Here is an 18,997-nt window from a genome sequence, read left to right as displayed (position 1 = left end):
CATGGGAACGATGATAATCAAGCCAAAGTCTCTGTTTGAATAACACACACTCCAGAAGAAATGGCTGCAAAATAACCATCAGGAGTACTTGGGATGTTACGCTGTTTTAAAAATTTATTATGAGTAAACAAACAACATTCTGAGTTGAATAGTCGATCTACCAAAATGATATTTTATAACAAGGACTTCAAAAATAGAGACCTGTGCTTATAGCACAACTCACAACTTAACACAACTATAACTTATAACACTCTACACCTCGGACTTCCAGTACAACTCTGAGTCCTGTCATCTGCAGAAATACTCTGATGGTTCTGCAGTTGTGGGGTGTATCAGTGATGGACAAGAAGCAGAGTACAGAGAAGTGGTCAGTCAGTTTGTTATATGGTGCGCTGACAATCATCTCATATTAAATAGCAGCAAAACAAAAGAGATGATTGTTGACTTCAGGAGGAACAAGAATAAACAAAGCACTGTTTCCATCCTGGGAGAGGAGGTGGAGGTGGTGGAGGAATACAAGTATCTTGGAGTTCAGCTGGACAACAAACTGGACTGGAAATGCAACACTGACTACATCTACAAGAAAGGTCAGAGCAGACTGTACTTCTTAAGGAAGCTGAGATGGTTTAACGTCTGCACCAAGATGTTGCATATCTTCTATAAGTCTGTTGTGGAGAGTGCAGTCAGCTTTGCAGCATCTGCCGGGGTAGTAGCATCAGAACCAGAGACTTGAAGAGAATCAACAAACTGATCCAGAAAGCTGCTTCTGTGCTTGGAGTAACTCTGGAGCCGCTGGAGCTGATTGTCCAAAGAAGAATGCTGCACAAGCTGATGAAGATGATGGAGGATTCTTCACACCCTCTCCACAACACAGTGATGAAACAACAAAGTGTGTTCAGTGAGAGGCTCCTTCAGGTCCGATGCAAGACTGAAAGATACAGAAGATCATTCTTGCCAGCAGTGTAGGCAAATTCTAACGGCCCCATGACTTGATAGGGGCCGAAAAAGAAAATATATAAGAAAATATATAGCAGTAATATAAACTGATAAACCGTTTATATTAAAATAACCTAGTTAGATGTATGCACTGTGAAATACATTGAAATTAGAAATTTCAACATAAAATTGTCCTTCTGGTATGAACCAAGACTTCCATTCTGTTGTTATATTAACAAAAAAAAAAAATTGTTTCAAGGTGAATATGAAAGAAAACGAAGTGATCAAAAATAGTCACTTGCCCCATATAGGGTTAAACACAGTCCTAGATCTTTATTATTCCCATGAAAAGCTTTTGGGGGTTTTTTTTGTCAGCTTGAAGCAAAAACAAAAATCTAAAATTTGCAATTAAGTGGTGGGGTCTGTGCCATTGTCTTTCATAGGGCCCAAAATTCCTGGCGGCGCCTCTGAGTACATGTGAGGTGAGAAACTGAACAGTGATTTTTTTTCTCCTTTTCAGAGGAGAAAAAATCCAAACCAGCAAGTTTGAAAACCATATATGAGGGAATGATGCCTCAAACTGCTAACCACATATACTGTATATAGGTCAACCGCATTAACTGTACATTCCATATACAGTCTATGTCAGTGCTTCTCAGTTCTGGTCCTCAGGCCCCCCTGCCCTGCATGTTTTATAGACAACCCTACTTTAACACACCTAATGAAATAAGGGGCTCAACAGGCTGCAAAGAATTTGATGAGTAAGTTCAATTATCTGACTCAAGTGCTTTGGAGGAGGATCATGTCTAAAACCGGCAGGGCAGGGGGGCCTGAGGGCCGGAATTGAGAAACACTGGTCATTAGGGGAGGGAAAATTGTACTGAAAAATTGAAAATCTGGATTTCTTTTGCTTCACAATTTTAAAATAGATTTTTTTTGTTTAAAAAAAAAAATCTGTTTTTTCCAACTAAATAAAAATTTTATAATGGATTATTTTTTTTGTCATTTTTATTGTTTTTTTTTTTTTGTTTTTTTTTAAATTGATCCTTTAACTTGTCTTCTTGGGCATTATAGCAGCAGAATGATGGTCTGGCTACTGTGTTGTATTTTTTCCTCATTGAAATAAAAAAAAACGACAAGAGAAAAAAAATAATAAAATAAATTAAGCATTTATTTTGTTTTTAATCTACAAAAATCAGCAAAATTGAAGAATTGTGAGAATTGCTATGTAAATCGAATTGGCTCCAAAAAAAATCGGAATCGAATCGGGACAAAAGCATATCGCCACAGCCCGAACCAGCCACACTTGTTACAATAACAAAGACGCTCTTATTTCCAGTTTCACATCCAAATAATCAGCAGTACAACCCAAAAACTTTTACCCAAATATTCCCCATGAAGGGACACGATCTCTTCTCTTATAGAAACTTGGTTCTGGCCTAACTTTGAGGTGGTCACGGTCATTTTACTGGTCATGTCTGGACCATCGCTGTTAGATTTCTCTTTTTTTTTTTTTTTTTTTTTTTTTTTTTACTCAGACTGTAGTGATATGTCTGCTTACATAGACGATCTTTGTTGCACCGCACAACGCCCTTCAGTTCCGCCCAAAAAGGAAATGACGCCAGTCCAGAAGATGGCGTCTGCAAAGCCTGCTCACTGCTTTGGCTTGTTACCCGATTAATTTAGAGCCGTGTGGGGGGTCTATTCGTCTGGCAGATGGACCGCAGTAAAAACATGGCAGTGCGGCGCTGCCACCCGCTTTCCTGATCCCGGATTGGAACCCGCAACTTCATGTCCGAAGAGGCCAGAGCTGCCTGGTCGAAGAGGGGTTGTGGGGATTTGCACCGCCGAGGTGAGACGGCTGGATTTAGCTGCTAAGCTAAAGCTGTTCATCACAGCATCACAGCTGAGAATCGTGACATTTGTCCCGGCAGGTAGCTAGGCGTAGAGCCACTTACCTGCGCTGGAAGTTCTCCCAACAACATGTCTTTATGAAGACAAACCTGCATCTGCGACCCAGTCCGGATGCCAGAGCTGGCTGCAGACCTTTATGTGGATCCTTTGTTTTGGGTCTGCAGCATGCAGCTAACCATTTCTTGTTCTTATGGTAACTATATACCAATATGTGGCCAGGGCCGGATTAAAAGTGCAGAGGTCCCTGGGCCCAGAGTGTTCCAGGGGCCCCCTTCCACACCATAATATTGTAAAAAATTGTGAATTATCAGATGACATTTCTAACATCTCTCAGCCAGTTGTACCAATAGCAATACACAAGACACTGTGGTGTAACTGTCTTGCTTTTATGTACAATTTGTTTCATGTTGAAGCTGCTGGTGTTTGCCCTACATGGGGCCCTAGAAGGTGTGGGCCCCTGGGCCTGTGTCCATAATACCCATTGGATAATCTGGCCATGTATGTGGCTATTAACCCTTCATATCAGTGCAAATATTCCTAATGTGAAAGCAAAACTGTTATTTTTTGTGAATCTTTAACCCCAGTCTTTGTAGATTTTCTTACAGCCGCTTTAGTCATGAAAGTAACTTGAATGAAATAACATAAAATTCAATTCAACTTTATTTATATAGCGTCAAATCACGGCAATGCCATCTCAAGACGCTTTACAGACAGAAAAAAAACCCCCAAAACATAATGAAAGCCAGTTCATAATATGCCATATAAGGAAACCAACTGATTGAGTTGGAGGCTCAAACTCAATCTCCCATCCTGAGCAAGCACACTGGTGACAGTGGGAAGGAAAAAAACTCCCTTTTAACAGGAAGGAAACCTCCGGCAGAACCTGGCTCAAGGACAGGCAGCCATATGCCTCTGCTGTGTGGGGGGAAGAGGACAGAAAGACAACAGAAAACAATAAATCTTTATTAAAAACAACTCTGATACTGCTTAGAGAGAGGCAGCTGTATTGTAATTAGGATTAGCTGCATGTTAGCGAGTGTCTTAGGTGGCCAGGTACACCTGCTGTTTTCCTTTGTTAAGCAGTAAATCCAGGTCAGGTCAGTCACAGGATGAGACATCATTACACAGCTAACTCAGACTCAGAGGAGTTTCTGGGAAATACAGTTGTGCTCATATTTATTCATACCCTTTTATTTAAGAAGGAAAAAACAGCTGCCTGTAGAATAAGATGAAATTGACTAAAGTAATAATAAATAAAAATTTAATGAAAGTCATTACATTCTTGTCTAATTCTGGTTCAATAGAAATATTTTTTTAAAAGCAAACAAATAAGATTATTTAATACATATTACATCAGTCATAAACTAATATTTAGTTGAACAATCTTTTAATATTTCCGCTCCAGTCAGGTGTTTTCTGTTCCTCTCAGTCAGACTTCTGCACCTGTTGACAGGTATTTTGTCCCACTGTTCAACAGAAAAGTGCTCTAATTTGTCCAGGACACATTTGTCTGTTTGTTTGTTTTTCTTTTTTCAACTCGATTAAATGAAAACACAGTGTCTTATATTACTAAATTATAGTTTTACAAATTTTTAATTATTGTTCCTTTTTTAAATCTACAGTTATTTGAGTGACTGTTGTAAATTCAGCCTTTTCTTTAATGAAAGGGGATGAATACATATGAGCACAACTGTACATACATATTATAGTCACCAAACCTCAGCTTACCTTTAAATGGATCTTTACAGATGAACACTGGAATGAAAAGAGGATTTTGTTCATGCTTATTTTAGCTGATGGAACTGATTCATATATCATAAAATGTGCTGAACAGCAATCTGATGGGGGTGCATGTGGTTTGAACTTTAGCTTTATTCCATAGAAAAGTAAATGATAATAAAAACTTATAGAAAATCAGTAAGGAGTGACTCTACAAATAAATTCATTGTGTTTATGCTGAAGAAAAACTTTTGTATTCCTCAAATGTGGCAGTCTGTCAGTTTACTTCCCCAAATAATGGTTATCTTAATGTTTTGGATTTATTATAGAGAAACTATGAATGTTTTCAGGAAAAATTTTGTTTATTCAGTCCTGTGTGTCTTTTAGACCGATGTATTATAAATCTGTTTATCATTGAGAAAATTATCTGCATTATAATGTCATAATCATTGGAAGCGAAATTAAAATGAGCTCAGTGAAGTTAGACATGTCTACACCTTATCAGAGTTCGTACTGTCTGGTAGCACTTGCGTTGTACCATACTTACCTCGGTCTACACATTTGCCATGTCCTTTAATTACAAGCAACTCTAGGCTTGTCCTTTAAGCATGTGGTTGCTTGATTTCATTTATCAGGTTGCCAGTGTTTCATGTCACAAAATCTGGCAACACTGGCTTCAGCAACGGTCGCTGCAGACTTGGATGGCAGAAGGCAAAAGGATGATGGCAATTAGTCAATTAGTGACAACTAATTGACATTTAACATGACATGTTAACCTGTTAACAGTATAGTTTAAGCCCCATAATAATGGATTATGCACTAATATAGTTGGAACAATTACAGGCACATCAAGAGAAATACTTTTGTAGTTTTTAACACCTGGTAGACTTGGCATTTTGCTGAAGATGGGTGAAGAAGACTGCTATTAAAGGGATGGAGACTGTCTGTCTTGTGTACTCTGTCAGGGGATGGAAAGCAGTTTAGAAACAAATTTCCTTCAGCTTCACACAAAGATTATTTTGAATATTGTGGAACGAATGACATGACACTTATCCTAATCATGTAATTGGAACAAGTTTGTCTGGGTGAGGCAGGAACCTGATAATGCTTTTATTTATTTATATATATATATATATATATATATATATATATATATATATATATAAGGGCTGTGACAATATGCCTTTGTCCCGATTCAGTTTTGATTTTTTTTGGGTGCAGATTCAATTTAAATTGCGATTCTCACAATTCTTTGATATTGCTGATTTTTGTAGATTAAAAACAAAAAATATGGATAAAACTTTTTTTTGCTCGTCATTTTTCTTGGTTTCAATGAGGAAAAAAAAAACACAGCAGCCAGATCATCATTCTGCTGCTATAATGCCCAAGAAGACAATAAAAACAATAAAAATTACCAAAATTTTACAATGAATTATTTATTTGGAAAAAAAAAATATTTTTTTCACAAAAAAATCTATTTTAAAATTGTGAAGCAAAAAAAAAAAAAAGAATCAGTTTTCGATTTTTCAATTTGATTTTCCCACCGCTAATAAAAAAAAAAAAAATATATATATATATATATATAATATACATATATATGTGTGTGTGTGTGTGTGTGCGTGTGTGTGTGGAGATACAGATGAACAGCCTAACATGGATAAGATCGTTTAATGCATGACCTGTCCAGTTCAGGTCCTCAAGGACCACAGTCCTGCAGGTTTTCCATGTATCCCTGCTCCAACACACCTGACTTAAATTAATCAGTCATTGTGCAGAACTTCATAGGCCTTTGGATCTATTCAGTGTAAGCCAGTTGTGTTGGAACAGGGATGCATTGAGAACCTGTAGGACAGCGGCCTTCAAGGACACCCCTGCTTTAATGAAACTGTATCCTGTAGCTGGTAAATCAATAATATGAATGGATCCTATTGTCAACATTGTGACCAGTTAAGATTAGCTAACCTTGTGCTGATGTATCATGCATGTGGCACCACTACTTTTGGATATTCAACATTGATCAGCTTTATCCTTTGACAAAATAAATGTAGCAGCATCTTTGACCATCTAGGCGTGCAGGCTCACTGAATGGACTTGCATTAATGACAATCAAATGCTCAGTCATCAGATTTCAGTCAGTTTGAACATCTATAGTAAACAATGCGCACAACTTGCACCATAAAAACACCTACTTAAACAATGTCATGTAGATTTGGGGTATTTTTATCCTTCATAAGAGTTTGACAGACTCTTGTTAGGAATGAGAAGCTCCGGATGTTTTTCTAGAGTACATGGTGAACAAATACCTAAGCAAGAGTCTTTATGTAGGCCTCCACTCTTACTTAACTGCCATTATATTGTAAGTACTGACGAAAAGGTAAATAAAAGCTTTTTTGTTTTGTTGCCTATGAATGATGAGTGAAATTCAAACAAAAAAGTGAACTTTGAAGCAGCATTTTATGTCCACAAGAAGAAGAAAGTAGATCCTTCCTCCTCTCTGCTGTGCTGCAGCTCCCTCTCCTAAGCCGCTACCTCCACGGGATGTTGTTGTGTGAACGTAGGCTTGTATCTATGGCAACTATATCTAGTAGTATTGTACACTGGTTTGATTCTGCACATGGCTCAGATTGGTTGTTTTCACTCAGGCAGGGTTCATGCAGATTTGATCAGAAGCAGGTGAAGCCACACAAACAAATGCTTTGACATATTCTTGTCTCATGTTTTCAGAGAACTGTTGAATGCAAGTTTCTTTTTCAGATTATATTTTCTTCTTTTTTATTTGCTGATTCCTCTACACGATGGACTGAAGCATATTTTTCTGTCTTTTCTGTTAGAACCAGGGAAACACAAACACAGGAAATGCGAGCGGCCTCTTAGTGCTCAGCCGTCACAGCCTGTGATTGTTCGCCCGGGCTCCAAAAGGTACGACTCTGCCTGGTCACGCTGCATTTTACTAACACCAGTAGACCATCTATGTTTTGCCACTGTAAACTAAACATCAATCTTAGTTCCCTGGATGACGTTCCTTATTTCAGTTCTTTGTGTTTCGGAACATAAACGATGTTTGACGCGACCTCACAGACAACAAGATGCTGAAAGTGTCGTCGTAAAGATTCGCCTGTGATTCCAGTGGAAAGCAATGAAGCAGATGTAGTTAAACAAGCCACATATGTCAAAAACTATGTTTAGTCTTTTATAAACATGATTTATGAGAGAATAACTTGATTCTATACAATTGTTTACTTCCTGTTTACAGTAATGAAAGTAAACAATGAAGTTCCAGTTGCTCTGGTACTAAAAAAAATAAAAATAAAAAAGACAGTTCCTGAATGACCTCAAGCTACTTTTTCTGCTTTATTCTGTAAAGAAATTATAATTACCATTCAGTCCACTGATGAAGATATAAATTGGGACAAATACAAACTTGAACATATTTTTGTTGTGCTGATTGATAGTTTGAGTAATTAAATCATCACACTTTGGAAATGATAAAATATTGAAGAGAAAGTTTGCATACAGGTATAATTGGGTCTTCTTGCACAGTTTCAGTTCAGGTAATATTACACTGCTAAAATATGCATGTTAATTTAAAATCAGTTAGTTTATAAGCTAAAATTACAATGGTGATATTTAATAATGTTTATCAATAATACAATACAACTTTATTTATAAGGCACTTTAAAAACAACAATGTTGACCAAAGTGCCACATTGTGGGGGGTTAAAAAAAAACAGAATAAATAACATACATTGGGACAACTTAAAAAAAAAAAAAAAAATTCAGACATCTAAGAACAATAAAAAAATAAAAGCGAAATAAAATCAGATCTAAAAAGTCAACTTATAATGACACCAGAGCCATTTTGTTCATTGATGAGCATCATTATAAACCAAGGAAAGCAAAAATCCACCTTGGGTTAAACAGGAATCATCATTTAATCTCAGTTTCATTGTGACTCCAGTAAAATTCAGAACAAATTGACCAGAATTATTCCATTTTGCCACATTTTGGAGCAAAGTGGTGTAAACGGTTTTGCTGAACATGTGCGGACGCGATGCCACGTGTCTGCACACAGATTCAGTTTACCTGTTCAGACGTTCATGCTTTAACGTGGCGGTTTGTTGGCTTTGTCGTTCAGGTGATTGACGCTCAGAAAAGGGACTTTGTTAGCATCTACTGGACACAAGGGGCACTGTCCTCTGATTGGCTCGGACAACCCCCTCTGACATGCCCGTGGCCAATCAGAGGTGAGTGTGCTGTGTGCATGTGTGTGCGTGTTTGCTGACGATGATGTGTGTGTGTTTAATACTTTAATGTTTTGTTTTTTTTGTTTGTTTTTTTTTTACTGTATGTATGATGTTTTAATTTGAATGTGAGCGTTGCTGCTTCTATTCATGCTGGAAGCTCTTTCCCTCCTTCTTTTCCATCCTTCCCACCGTGTTGCAGTGCAGTGGGTTATTTCGCCAGTGTGTCAGCACCCCGACTGTTTGGCTGTGAAAGACTAGCAGCCTGTCAGGATGCAGCAGCCCAAGTGCTGAGCTTTTAAAGCTGAGCGTCCTATTGAATGTCCTTTCTGCTCCTGACTTACCGTCTGCAGCCGCAGCACTCACACAAACATGATCTTTACTTTGGAAGAGACTTAACATCCTTGTGTGTGTGTGTGTGTGTGTGTGTGTGTGTGTGTTGAACTTATTTTTGAGTGGTTGTTAATTCCAGTTCATCTGTTTTTTTTTGACCATGCACCGCTGCAGCTTTTTGAACTCTTGTCCTTCCTTCTCATTGACGCCTTCAGGTGTGTTATGTCAGGGGCGGATGTGGAGGTGTACCTGTCCCAGGTGCATGATGGGAGTGTGTCATCGGGCTTCCGGGCACTCTACGAGGAGCGTCTGTTACTGGATGTCACCCTGTTGATAGAGGAGCATCACTTCCAGGTAAATCACATATATTGTGAGAAATAAACTATTATTATGATCTAGTTGTGGTTATTACCTCGTAATAGGAGCACTTAATCGCAATAACATGACATTTGTTTTCCCGTCCTTTCACATCACTGAAAATCTTTTCTTTTAACAAAGAAATGTCCACAATATGTGAGGGTTTATAATACTAAGGTTGTTTTAAAGGCTTCTTATGCACATCCCTCCTCCTCCTCCTCCTCCTCCAGGCACACAAGGCACTCCTGGCCACGCAGAGCGACTACTTCCGGGTCATGTTCACGGCCGACATGAGGGAAAGGGACCAGGACAAGATCCACATGAAGGGGCTGACAGCCGCTGGGTTCGGCCACATCCTCCGGTTCATGTACTACGGTTCGCTGGAGCTCAGCATGCCCACTGTGCAGGAGATCTTGCAGGTACAGCTGTTCTCTGCTGGTTTGTGTAGAGTTTCACGTTTAAACCAGAGCTGATGGAGAAAGTCGCCCCGTCTCAACAGGCGGCCATGTACGTCCAGCTGACGGAGGCGGTGGAGTTCTGCTGCTCCTTCCTGCTGGCTAAGATCTGTCTGGAGAATTGTGCAGAGGTCATGCGTCTTTTAGAGGACTTCAGCGTGGGTGTGGAGGGTGTCCAGGAACAGCTCGACAACTTCCTACTCGACAACTTTGTCCCCCTCATGAGCCGAGCCGACTTCCTGTCCTACCTCAGCCTGGAGAGACTGCAGGTTAGTCTGCTAAAACATGAGACTGATGCTGATGGAAACTACATACATACATATATATATATATATATATATATATATATATATATATGTATATGTATATATATGTGTATATATATATATATATATATATATATATATATATATATATATGTGTATATGTATATGTATGTGTATATATGTGTATATGTATATGTATGTGTATATATGTGTATATGTATATGTATGTGTATATATGTGTATATGTATATGTATGTGTATATATGTGTATATGTATATGTATGTGTATATATATGTGTATATATATATATATATATGTATGTGTATATATATGTGTATATATATATATATATATGTATATATATATATATGTATATATGTATATATATGTGTATATATATATATATATGTATATATATATATGTGTATATATATATATATGTATATATATATGTATATATATGTGTGTATATATATATATATGTATATATATATATATGTGTATATATATATATATATATATATATATATATATATATATATATATATATATATATATATATCAAATATGGACAGACTGGAACCTACATGTTTAAAAAAAACTATAATTATGATTGTAGTTTTTTTTTTTTTTAGTTCATTTATTTTGAAAATATTGAAAATCTTACACACTCCACCTTTAATGTTCAGGTTTGAGGGTTTGTTCACATTTTGGATTGACCAAGAGCATTGTAGTTGCACAATACAAACATTAATCCTCAAAAAAAACAACTTGCCTGATATTTGTGCACGCAGTGTAGGTTTGTAGCTGATAAGCTGAGCTACTGCTGTTTTGGAGGTTGGATTGTTCTCTATGGTATGCACCATACGACTGTGATACAAAAGACAAGAAATCTTGAACAAAACCTTGACAAAAACATAAGTTTAATATAAAAACCGGAGGAAAAAATCTTAGGAAATCATTACCCATATCAAATATGACATAATAAGCTTCAACAGGTTAAGACAAGGCATGTCATGATCATTGTGTCTGCAAGTATCCGTCACATTTTCTTTGGAAGTCGGAAGCAGCACTTTGGCGTTTATAGTAAAATGTCACCTTCATTAGGACTTGTTGTTTGTTTAATCAGCCAAAAGCTTTTAAAGCCAGTAGACAAACATACTGGCCTTGATTCAGTGTTGTTGCTTCCATCAATATTTTGTAAATTATGGGTTCAATATGATCATCAAAACAGCGTTGTGGAAATGCTGGATAGTTTTTCCCCAGATGGTCCCGTCATGTTCTGAAACTTGATCGTCTTGGACACTAAATGCATGAGGAAGAAGTGAAAGTGTGGAAAAATGTCTGCTGCAGTGTCACTGTGACTGTTTTTTTTCCCTGAACCAGGCATACCTGAACAGCGACGCTTTGAGCCGCTTCCCAGAAATCGAGCTGTATGAAGCCGTCCAGTCGTGGCTCAGACATGACCGGCGGCGCTGGAGGCACACGGACACCATCGTGCAGTCCATCCGCTTCTGTCTCATGTCCCCGGCCAACATCTTTGAGAAGGTGAGCTGCTCATCTGCTCATCTGTCAACTGTGAGCAGGTCTGACCAGTGTTTCCATGGAAACCCTCAGTGACCAACATCTGGCAACAAGCTGGAAACCCTGGCTCGTCCTTAGTGACTTACTGAGGAGGAGAAATGGTCTTTTAACACATTTCTGCTGCTGCAATTCTTTCCTAAAAGCTTCATAAGATGCAATTTTCTGCTGAAATAAGCAGAACTGAGCTTTTTCTGTGGGTTCTTAATTTGCCCAGAATGAATTGAATATTAAACATGAAATATTCTGACAGATGCATGAATTTACTGAGATGGAACTTTTTCCCCAGTGGAGTATTGTTCCCTCAAGAAGTGGGTATACTCTCAATATGTCACTTTAGAAACGGAAAAAATAGCCCAGAGAAACACTGTTTCAGAGTGTGTAATGTAAGTCTGGACTGTTTAGTTTCCTCCATCCATCAGTATATTTGCTCATTGTTACATAATTTCTCTTCGGTTTCATGGAGGAAGAGTTATGAAGTGACTAAACCAATATTGGCACACAGAAAAGCGAGACACAGGCTCATAGACATATATACATATATCCTTAATATGTCCATGTTCAGGCTAAAGTTGGTGCAGCTGATGGCTAACTGCGCCAGTGTAGCATCGGTAACCTTATCTCAGGGGTGTCAAACTCCAGTCCTCAAGCTCCGGTATCCGGCAGGTTTTTGTTGTTTCCCTCGACCAACACCGCTGATTCAAATCAAATGGATCCAGCAGCTTTTTGTCAACCTGTTTATGAGTTTCTGTCAGGTGTGTTGGAGCAGGGAGACAACAAAAACCTGCAGGATACCGGCCCTCGAGGACTGGAGTTTGACACCTGTGCCTTAGCTGATCAGCTGGTCGACCTAAGTACATATGTACTAGGGCTGCTCGATTATGGCAAAAATTATAATCACAATTATTTAGACTGAAATTGAGATTTCGATTATTTAACACGATTATCCTTTTATCTGTAACATGATTTTTTTTTAACATTAAACCGTGACTTGTAAAAAAATGTCTTTAGGATTCCACATATTTGAGAAAACAGACAAATAACATGAAACTTTGTCTTGACAAAGTGCAAATACTGATGTAAACTGAATAGATAAATATAAGTAAGGATTAAACAATGCTGCGCATTGTGATGTTCTCGACTCGGCGTCGGGTATTATAACCGACTAACGCTCGGTCCGAGTTGCTGAACCCACATATACCATGGTCCCACACAGGAAACAGTTTATAACAAATTTGTATTTATTTTTTACAACATTTGCTGAAGTATAGGAACTATTTCATGTTGGCCTCGATGTACGTTTTATACCAAACAACCGCTGTCAGGCTGCAGCACGTTTCTCTCATTCACCTGTTAAAAGACGGCTGATTTGAACCAGCTGATTAACTCGTTGCTATGGTAACGCCCCGTAACGGAGGGATACTACAGTGTTTAACTCACCGAACGACATGTGCGTTTATACGAAAATAATGCAGCCAGTTCTCCCTGACAATGGTATAAACTATGTTTAGGTGAACCTCCACAACCTACTGCAGTTATTCTACATTGACCTGCAGCCGGAGCCGACTGAGACTGGCCGCCTGGGAGTGCTTTAGGACGGGAGAGGCTCCCGCTGCTCCTTCCTTACAGTAACTGCAGAACAATATGTGTCTTCAAGTCAGTCCCTAAAACACCAGAAAAGTCTCTAATAACTCCAGTAAAAGTCGCTAGATTTGTCGCTTTTAACAAAAAAAGTCTCCAGATTTAGTGAGAAAGTCTCCAAGTTGGCAACAGTGTCTGAATGAAAGCAAAGCGGCTGTGGGAGGAGTTTACAGCACAGCGCTGCAACGCCAGAGACGCTCGATTAGCAGCTGAAGACAGCAGGAGAGGAAACTGCAGAGAGAAAAATAATTACAGCTTTTTATTTTTATGATCGTTGAAAACCCAGATCGTAATTGAGATTAAAATCTGATTAATCGCCCAGACCTAATATGTAGGGACGTCTGTAACTGTAAAAGCAGCATCACAGGGGTTTAGAAGTGGGTTTACTCAATGCTGACTGAAACAGAAGCGGGCATACTCCGTATACCAGCGTACACCCTGGACTACACCTCTGCATTTTCCCAATCAGGAGCAGCATGTTGTGATTCTGCAGGTATGACAGGCTGGTGGATAAAATCTTGTGGTAAATCATGAACTTTTTACATTATCTAGAAGTCATTGGAGAGTTCTTGGGCAAAACTGTCTTTTTTTTTTTCTTTTAATTGCAAACTCACTAAAATTACCCACCTGAGGAATAGCTTTGATAGAGCTGGCTGAACTTTCTAAATATGAAGGGAATTAGCTTCACTGCTACCTTTTCATTATCTCCTTAAATGAAAGGAATATTTAGTCTCCCCACAGTTCCTTCAACTCGCAACAGCTGAAGTTATATTTAATCATATTCATGAGTTGAACTTTCAGCACAAGTGTGAGGACAGGAGGATGAGTGTAAGCAGCCTGGACAACAAGAAGCTCTAAAACTCATCACAAAGTCTTCAACCAGCAGAGTATTGATACTTTATGGATGATAATGAACATTTTTTATTGTTTTTTCGCTTTCATCAGCTTGTTCCAGTTCTGTGTCTCCTCATGAATTCACAATGACCCACTGGGTCTCTCCACAGCAAACTACTGTGTGTGCAGCCCAAGTATCTGTAGCTGTGTGGATGAACTGAAAACACCAACGACGCATGAGCCCGGATTTTTACCACATGAACCTCCTCTTTTTGACACCAGTCAATGAAGAGGAGGAGCAACTGGAGACCAGCTAAAAGCTTTGGTCCAGTTGAGCCATAAGATTGTATGTGTGCAACTCCATATGCATCTGCAGAGGCGCATTCAAGGCACTCACACACTTTATCGAGCTTTAGCATCAAATGGGAACGCTGTATTATATCTTGTAAAATCTGTTTTTATTGAAGATTAACCAGAGGAAACAAGGTAGCTGTTCAAAACACATCTTCACATACTTTGACATCCAGTTGAACCAGTAAGAGAACAAAGAGCTGTTCATTGCATTACATTCTGATTTTTGGTTAAAGTCAAATGAACGACGAATAAAAACATGAACTCTTAGTGCAGCCATGTATAAAAGTGCTGCATTGTCTGCTCCTGGTGCTGCAGATGGAAAACCATCCCACAGTTTCCACACAGAGCAGTTTTTCACTCGTCCGTCAACTGGTTTACGTCATCTTTGGAGTTAATCAGATTGCAATGGAAATTAGTTCAATCCAGCTCTAAAGGAGCCCTTTTTATTTCTTTCTCTGGAAAAAATACTTTTAGTTCAAATGCATCTTAAGACCTTTTGTTTTGAGGCATTAAATGATTAAACCTTTTCATTCTTGACATTTAACTTATTATAGTTGCTGATGCATAATGCTTTTATAGCACAACTGAATCCTTTGGAAAACTCTGGTCTTATTTTTTTTATATGATTGTTTATTGATCAGTGACTTAATCTGTCGCTAAATAAAAAGAACATGTTTCAACGCTGTCTGGAGAAAGATGTGCTTCATCGGCATTGTCTCCATTCACATGATATCAGGTCACCACATGTCTCGTCATTTATCTTCTCAGGTGAAAACGTCGGAGTTCTACCGCTACTCCAGACAGCTGCGGCAGGAGGTAGACACGGCGCTAGCCTACTTCCATGATGTCAACCAGCAGCCTCTGGTGGAGACGCGGTCCAACCGCATCCGATCCGTCCGCCCGCAGACTGCCGTCTTCAGAGGAATGATCGGCCACAGCATGGTCAACAGCAAAATCCTGCTGCTGCAGCGTCCAAAGGTGGCGGCTCCTTTTCCATCCATTCAGATTCTCATGTTAGACCAGGGATCCCCAATCCTGGTCCTCCAGTGTCCCTGCTGCAACACACCTGATCAGATCAATGTGTATTAAGCAGACATGTGGAGAGCTTGGGAATAGGGTGGATTGCCCTCTCCGGGTCGGGAGTCAGGTCCTGCCTCAAGTGGAGGAGTTTAAATATCTCGGGGTCTTGTTCACGAGTGAGGGAAGGATGGAGCGCGAGATCGACAGACGGATCGGTGCGGCGTCTGCAGTAATGCGGACTCTGCGCCGGTCTGTCGTGGTGAAGAAGGAGCTGAGCCAGAAGGCGAAGCTCTCGATTTATCAGTCGATCTACGTTCCTACCCTCACCTATGGTCATGAGCTGTGGGTCGTGACCGAAAGAACGAGATCTCGTATACAGGCGGCTGAAATGAGTTTCCTCCGCAGGGTGGCCGGGCTCTCCCTTAGAGATAGGGTGAGGAGCTCGGTCATCTGGGAGGAGATCCAAGTAGAGCCGCTGCTCCTCCGCATTGACAGGAACCAGTTGAGGTGGCTCGGACATCTGGTCAGGATGCCTCCTGGACCTCCCTGGTGAGGTGTTCCAGGCACGTCCCTCGGGGAGGAGACCCTGGGGAAGACCCAGGACACGCTGGAGGGATTATATCTCTCGGCTGGCCTGGGAACACCTCGGGATCCCCCCGCAGAGTTGGCCAATGTGGCTGAGGAGAGGGAAGTCTGGGCTTCCCTGCTTAGGCTGCTGCCCCCACAACCCGACCCCGGATAAGCGGCAGAAGATGGATGGATGGATGGTGCAGAGCTTGTTTGAGTCTGAGTCAGGTGTGTTCCAGCAGGAACACTTGGAAAACCTGCAGGACACCGGTCCTCCAGGACCAGGATTGGGGTTCCCTGCATTAGACCATCTGATGTGATGTAAACTTAAAAAAAAAAAGTTTTAAATTTTGGTTGAGAAAGACAAGCGGCTCACTCAGTCACAAGGCTTTACCAACGCTAACATCAGTAACCTGTGCTGTTCTCTCAGGTGTGGTGGGAGCTGGAGGGACCTCAGGTGCCTCTGAGACCCGACTGCCTGGCTATCGTCAACAACTTTGCCTTCCTGCTAGGCGGAGAGGAGCTCGGACCTGACGGGGAATTTCACGCCTCCTCCAAAGTTTACCGCTACGACCCTCGGCAGAACTCGTGGCTGCGCATGGCGGACATGTCTGTTCCCAGGTGAGTGGAGCTCCACATTCCCTGCATAACATTTTAAAAGAGACTTTTAATTTCTTTAATGATAAATGTTTTTGATTTAGGGTTAAATGATGGGATTTTTAAGGTGGTTTTGCCGACGCTTAAGGACTCCTGAACTGTTTTTCCTGATCAAATTATTTTATGATGACAGAATTTTCACGCTGTTTGCAGGTCAGAGTTTGCGGTCGGTGTCATCGGGAAGTTTATTTATGCCGTAGCGGGCCGCACACGAGACGAAACCTTCTACTCAACAGAGCGATACGACATCTCGGAGGACCGCTGGGAGTTCGTGGACCCGTATCCCGTTAACAAGTATGGCCACGAGGGAACAGTCCTTAACGGGAAGTTGTACATCACGGGAGGGATCACCTCCTCCTCCACCTCCAAACAGGTGTGTGTGTTTGATCCAGGCCGGGAGGCAGGCGTTGGGGGCGGAGGAGGGAGTTCAGGCGGGTCAGACTCACACAGGACACGTGCCGGCCGAGCCCCGCTGCTGCCCGGTACTCACGCCAGCTGCTGGGAAAACAAATCCAAAATGAACTATGCGCGCTGCTTCCACAAGATGATCTCCCACAACGGGAAGCTGTACGTGTTTGGAGGTGTGTGCGTGATCCTGCGGGCTTCCTTCGAGTCACAGGGCTGCCCGTCCACAGAGGTGTATGACCCGGAGACGGACGAGTGGACCATCCTCGCCTCCATGCCCATTGGGCGCAGCGGCCACGGGGTGGCGGTATTGGACAGACAGATTATGGTGCTGGGCGGCCTTTGTTACAACGGCCACTACAGTGACTCCATCCTCACCTTCGACCCTGACGAAAACAAGTGGAAGGAGGACGAGTATCCCAGAATGCCTTGCAAACTGGACGGTCTGCAGGTGTGCAGTCTGCACTTCCCAGAGTACGTGCTAGAGCACGTCAGACGCTGCAGCTGAGGTCTGCTCCACAACAAGCCTCCTTTTATAGACATAGGAATGGACTGTTCAAGGACTGAAGTCTCCCACTGTGTGTGTGTGTGGGGGGGGGGGGGGGGGGGTCAGGTGTTTACAGGTGGGAGACAACAGATGCGCAGGCTTTGTAAGTAGAGACCAGCATTTACCTTAAGGAAAAGATGGCTGGGGCCATAGCTGCTCTTCTTAATGAAGACGTGTTGAGCGTTAAGTCCCCTTGAGCATTTTCAGAATTAGCTTTCTCAGAAATGTAGGAAAAATGGCGTTAGGGAGATCAAAATGGTTTCATTCTGCTGGTTTACGTTTGGACTGTGGTCAATTTCCTCTTCTACTACTCACCTGTTGTATTTCGACTGTCCAGTCAGGCTTACTGCAGAAACGCACTGGAAGCGTCAAGGTCACGAGTTTATCTCAATTCAACCAAATCTGACTCGTTAGTTTCTGATGGTTTTGTATTAAAATGTGTTGTTAAGAAATAGAATAGTTAAAAGCAGCACTAATACAAACACTCAAAAGCTCTGCCCTATGATGAATAAAGACAAGGTAATGTATACAGTCTAGTACAAAACAAAAAAAAACAACTATTTACTGTAGTTTAGTCTATTTTTCTCCAAATATGCAACACAGATGATGGAAAACCAAAAGATATGTACTATAATAATGTTGCTACAGATGCTGCTGATGCCTTGGTCTGCAAACCATCTGAGAACAGTCGCTGTATTGAAACACAGATTCCGTTTTCGCTTCCAGTGCGTTCCAGTTCTCAGTCCCAGTTCTGCTTTTTGCTTCCAGTGATTCACAACACTGGGCTCAACTTCACACTTCAGCAAGTCTTTTTGTGTGCCCCACTATTATCTTTATCACAGTTTGAGGGTTAATCTGTGTGTTTAAGAGGACAATATATGATCCCCAAGGCTTTGCCTTCAGTTAATTAACAATGACGACTCCATAACTTAGGAAAGAAAGTTCTTTGTCTCCGAACAGCAGTGCTTTCCTCATTCTTGTCTACGTTCTCTAGTCTGTACTGGTTTTTATCAACACATTCAAGACTCGCTGGACCTCAAGCTAGAATACAGAGAAGGAATTTGGGATCTAAAACTATTAGGAAATGATTATGTTGTAGGAAAACATGGATAGAAATGAAATGAATTGATTTATGTTTTAGATGTGAAGGAGAAACTGCACCAGCAATG

General features: G+C 40.7%; 1 protein-coding gene across 2 annotated transcripts; it reads left to right on the top strand.

Moving 5' to 3' along the window:
• The first annotated feature begins 2,721 nt into the window (after positions 1-2,721).
• On the top strand, positions 2,722-17,803 carry klhl15 (kelch-like family member 15). 2 transcript variants are annotated; one of them, XM_079260160.1, is made up of 9 exons: positions 2,722-2,788; positions 7,401-7,488; positions 9,359-9,497; positions 9,731-9,919; positions 10,000-10,224; positions 11,609-11,770; positions 15,401-15,610; positions 16,650-16,840; positions 17,030-17,803. In XM_079260160.1, the coding sequence occupies exons 1-9, from the start codon at positions 2,728-2,730 to the stop codon at positions 17,787-17,789; spliced, it is 2,025 nt and encodes a 674-aa protein (XP_079116286.1). In that variant the 5' UTR covers positions 2,722-2,727; the 3' UTR covers positions 17,790-17,803. The 2 variants fall into 2 exon arrangements, with proteins under 2 accessions (XP_079116286.1, XP_079116285.1); XM_079260159.1 differs by lacking the exon at positions 2,722-2,788 and adding an exon at positions 8,705-8,813 and having other exon boundaries at positions 7,465-7,488.
• The last annotated feature ends 1,194 nt before the right edge of the window (positions 17,804-18,997 follow it).

Source organism: Telmatherina bonti, assembly GCF_933228915.1.
Source record: "Telmatherina bonti genome assembly, chromosome: 20".
NCBI lineage: Eukaryota > Metazoa > Chordata > Actinopteri > Atheriniformes > Telmatherinidae > Telmatherina > Telmatherina bonti.
Note: the sequence above shows the minus strand (reverse complement) of the source record. Positions and strands in the feature narration are given on the sequence as shown.

Coding starts and splice junctions, on each gene's coding strand:
- klhl15 (XM_079260160.1), top strand. CDS start 2,728: ATGTCCGAAGAGGCCAGAGCTGCCTGGTCGAAGAGGGGTTGTGGGGAT. Junction 2,789..7,400: donor TGGGGATTTGCACCGCCGAG/GTGAGACGGCTG, acceptor CTTTTCTGTTAG/AACCAGGGAAACACAAACAC. Junction 7,489..9,358: donor GTTCGCCCGGGCTCCAAAAG/GTACGACTCTGC, acceptor TGACGCCTTCAG/GTGTGTTATGTCAGGGGCGG.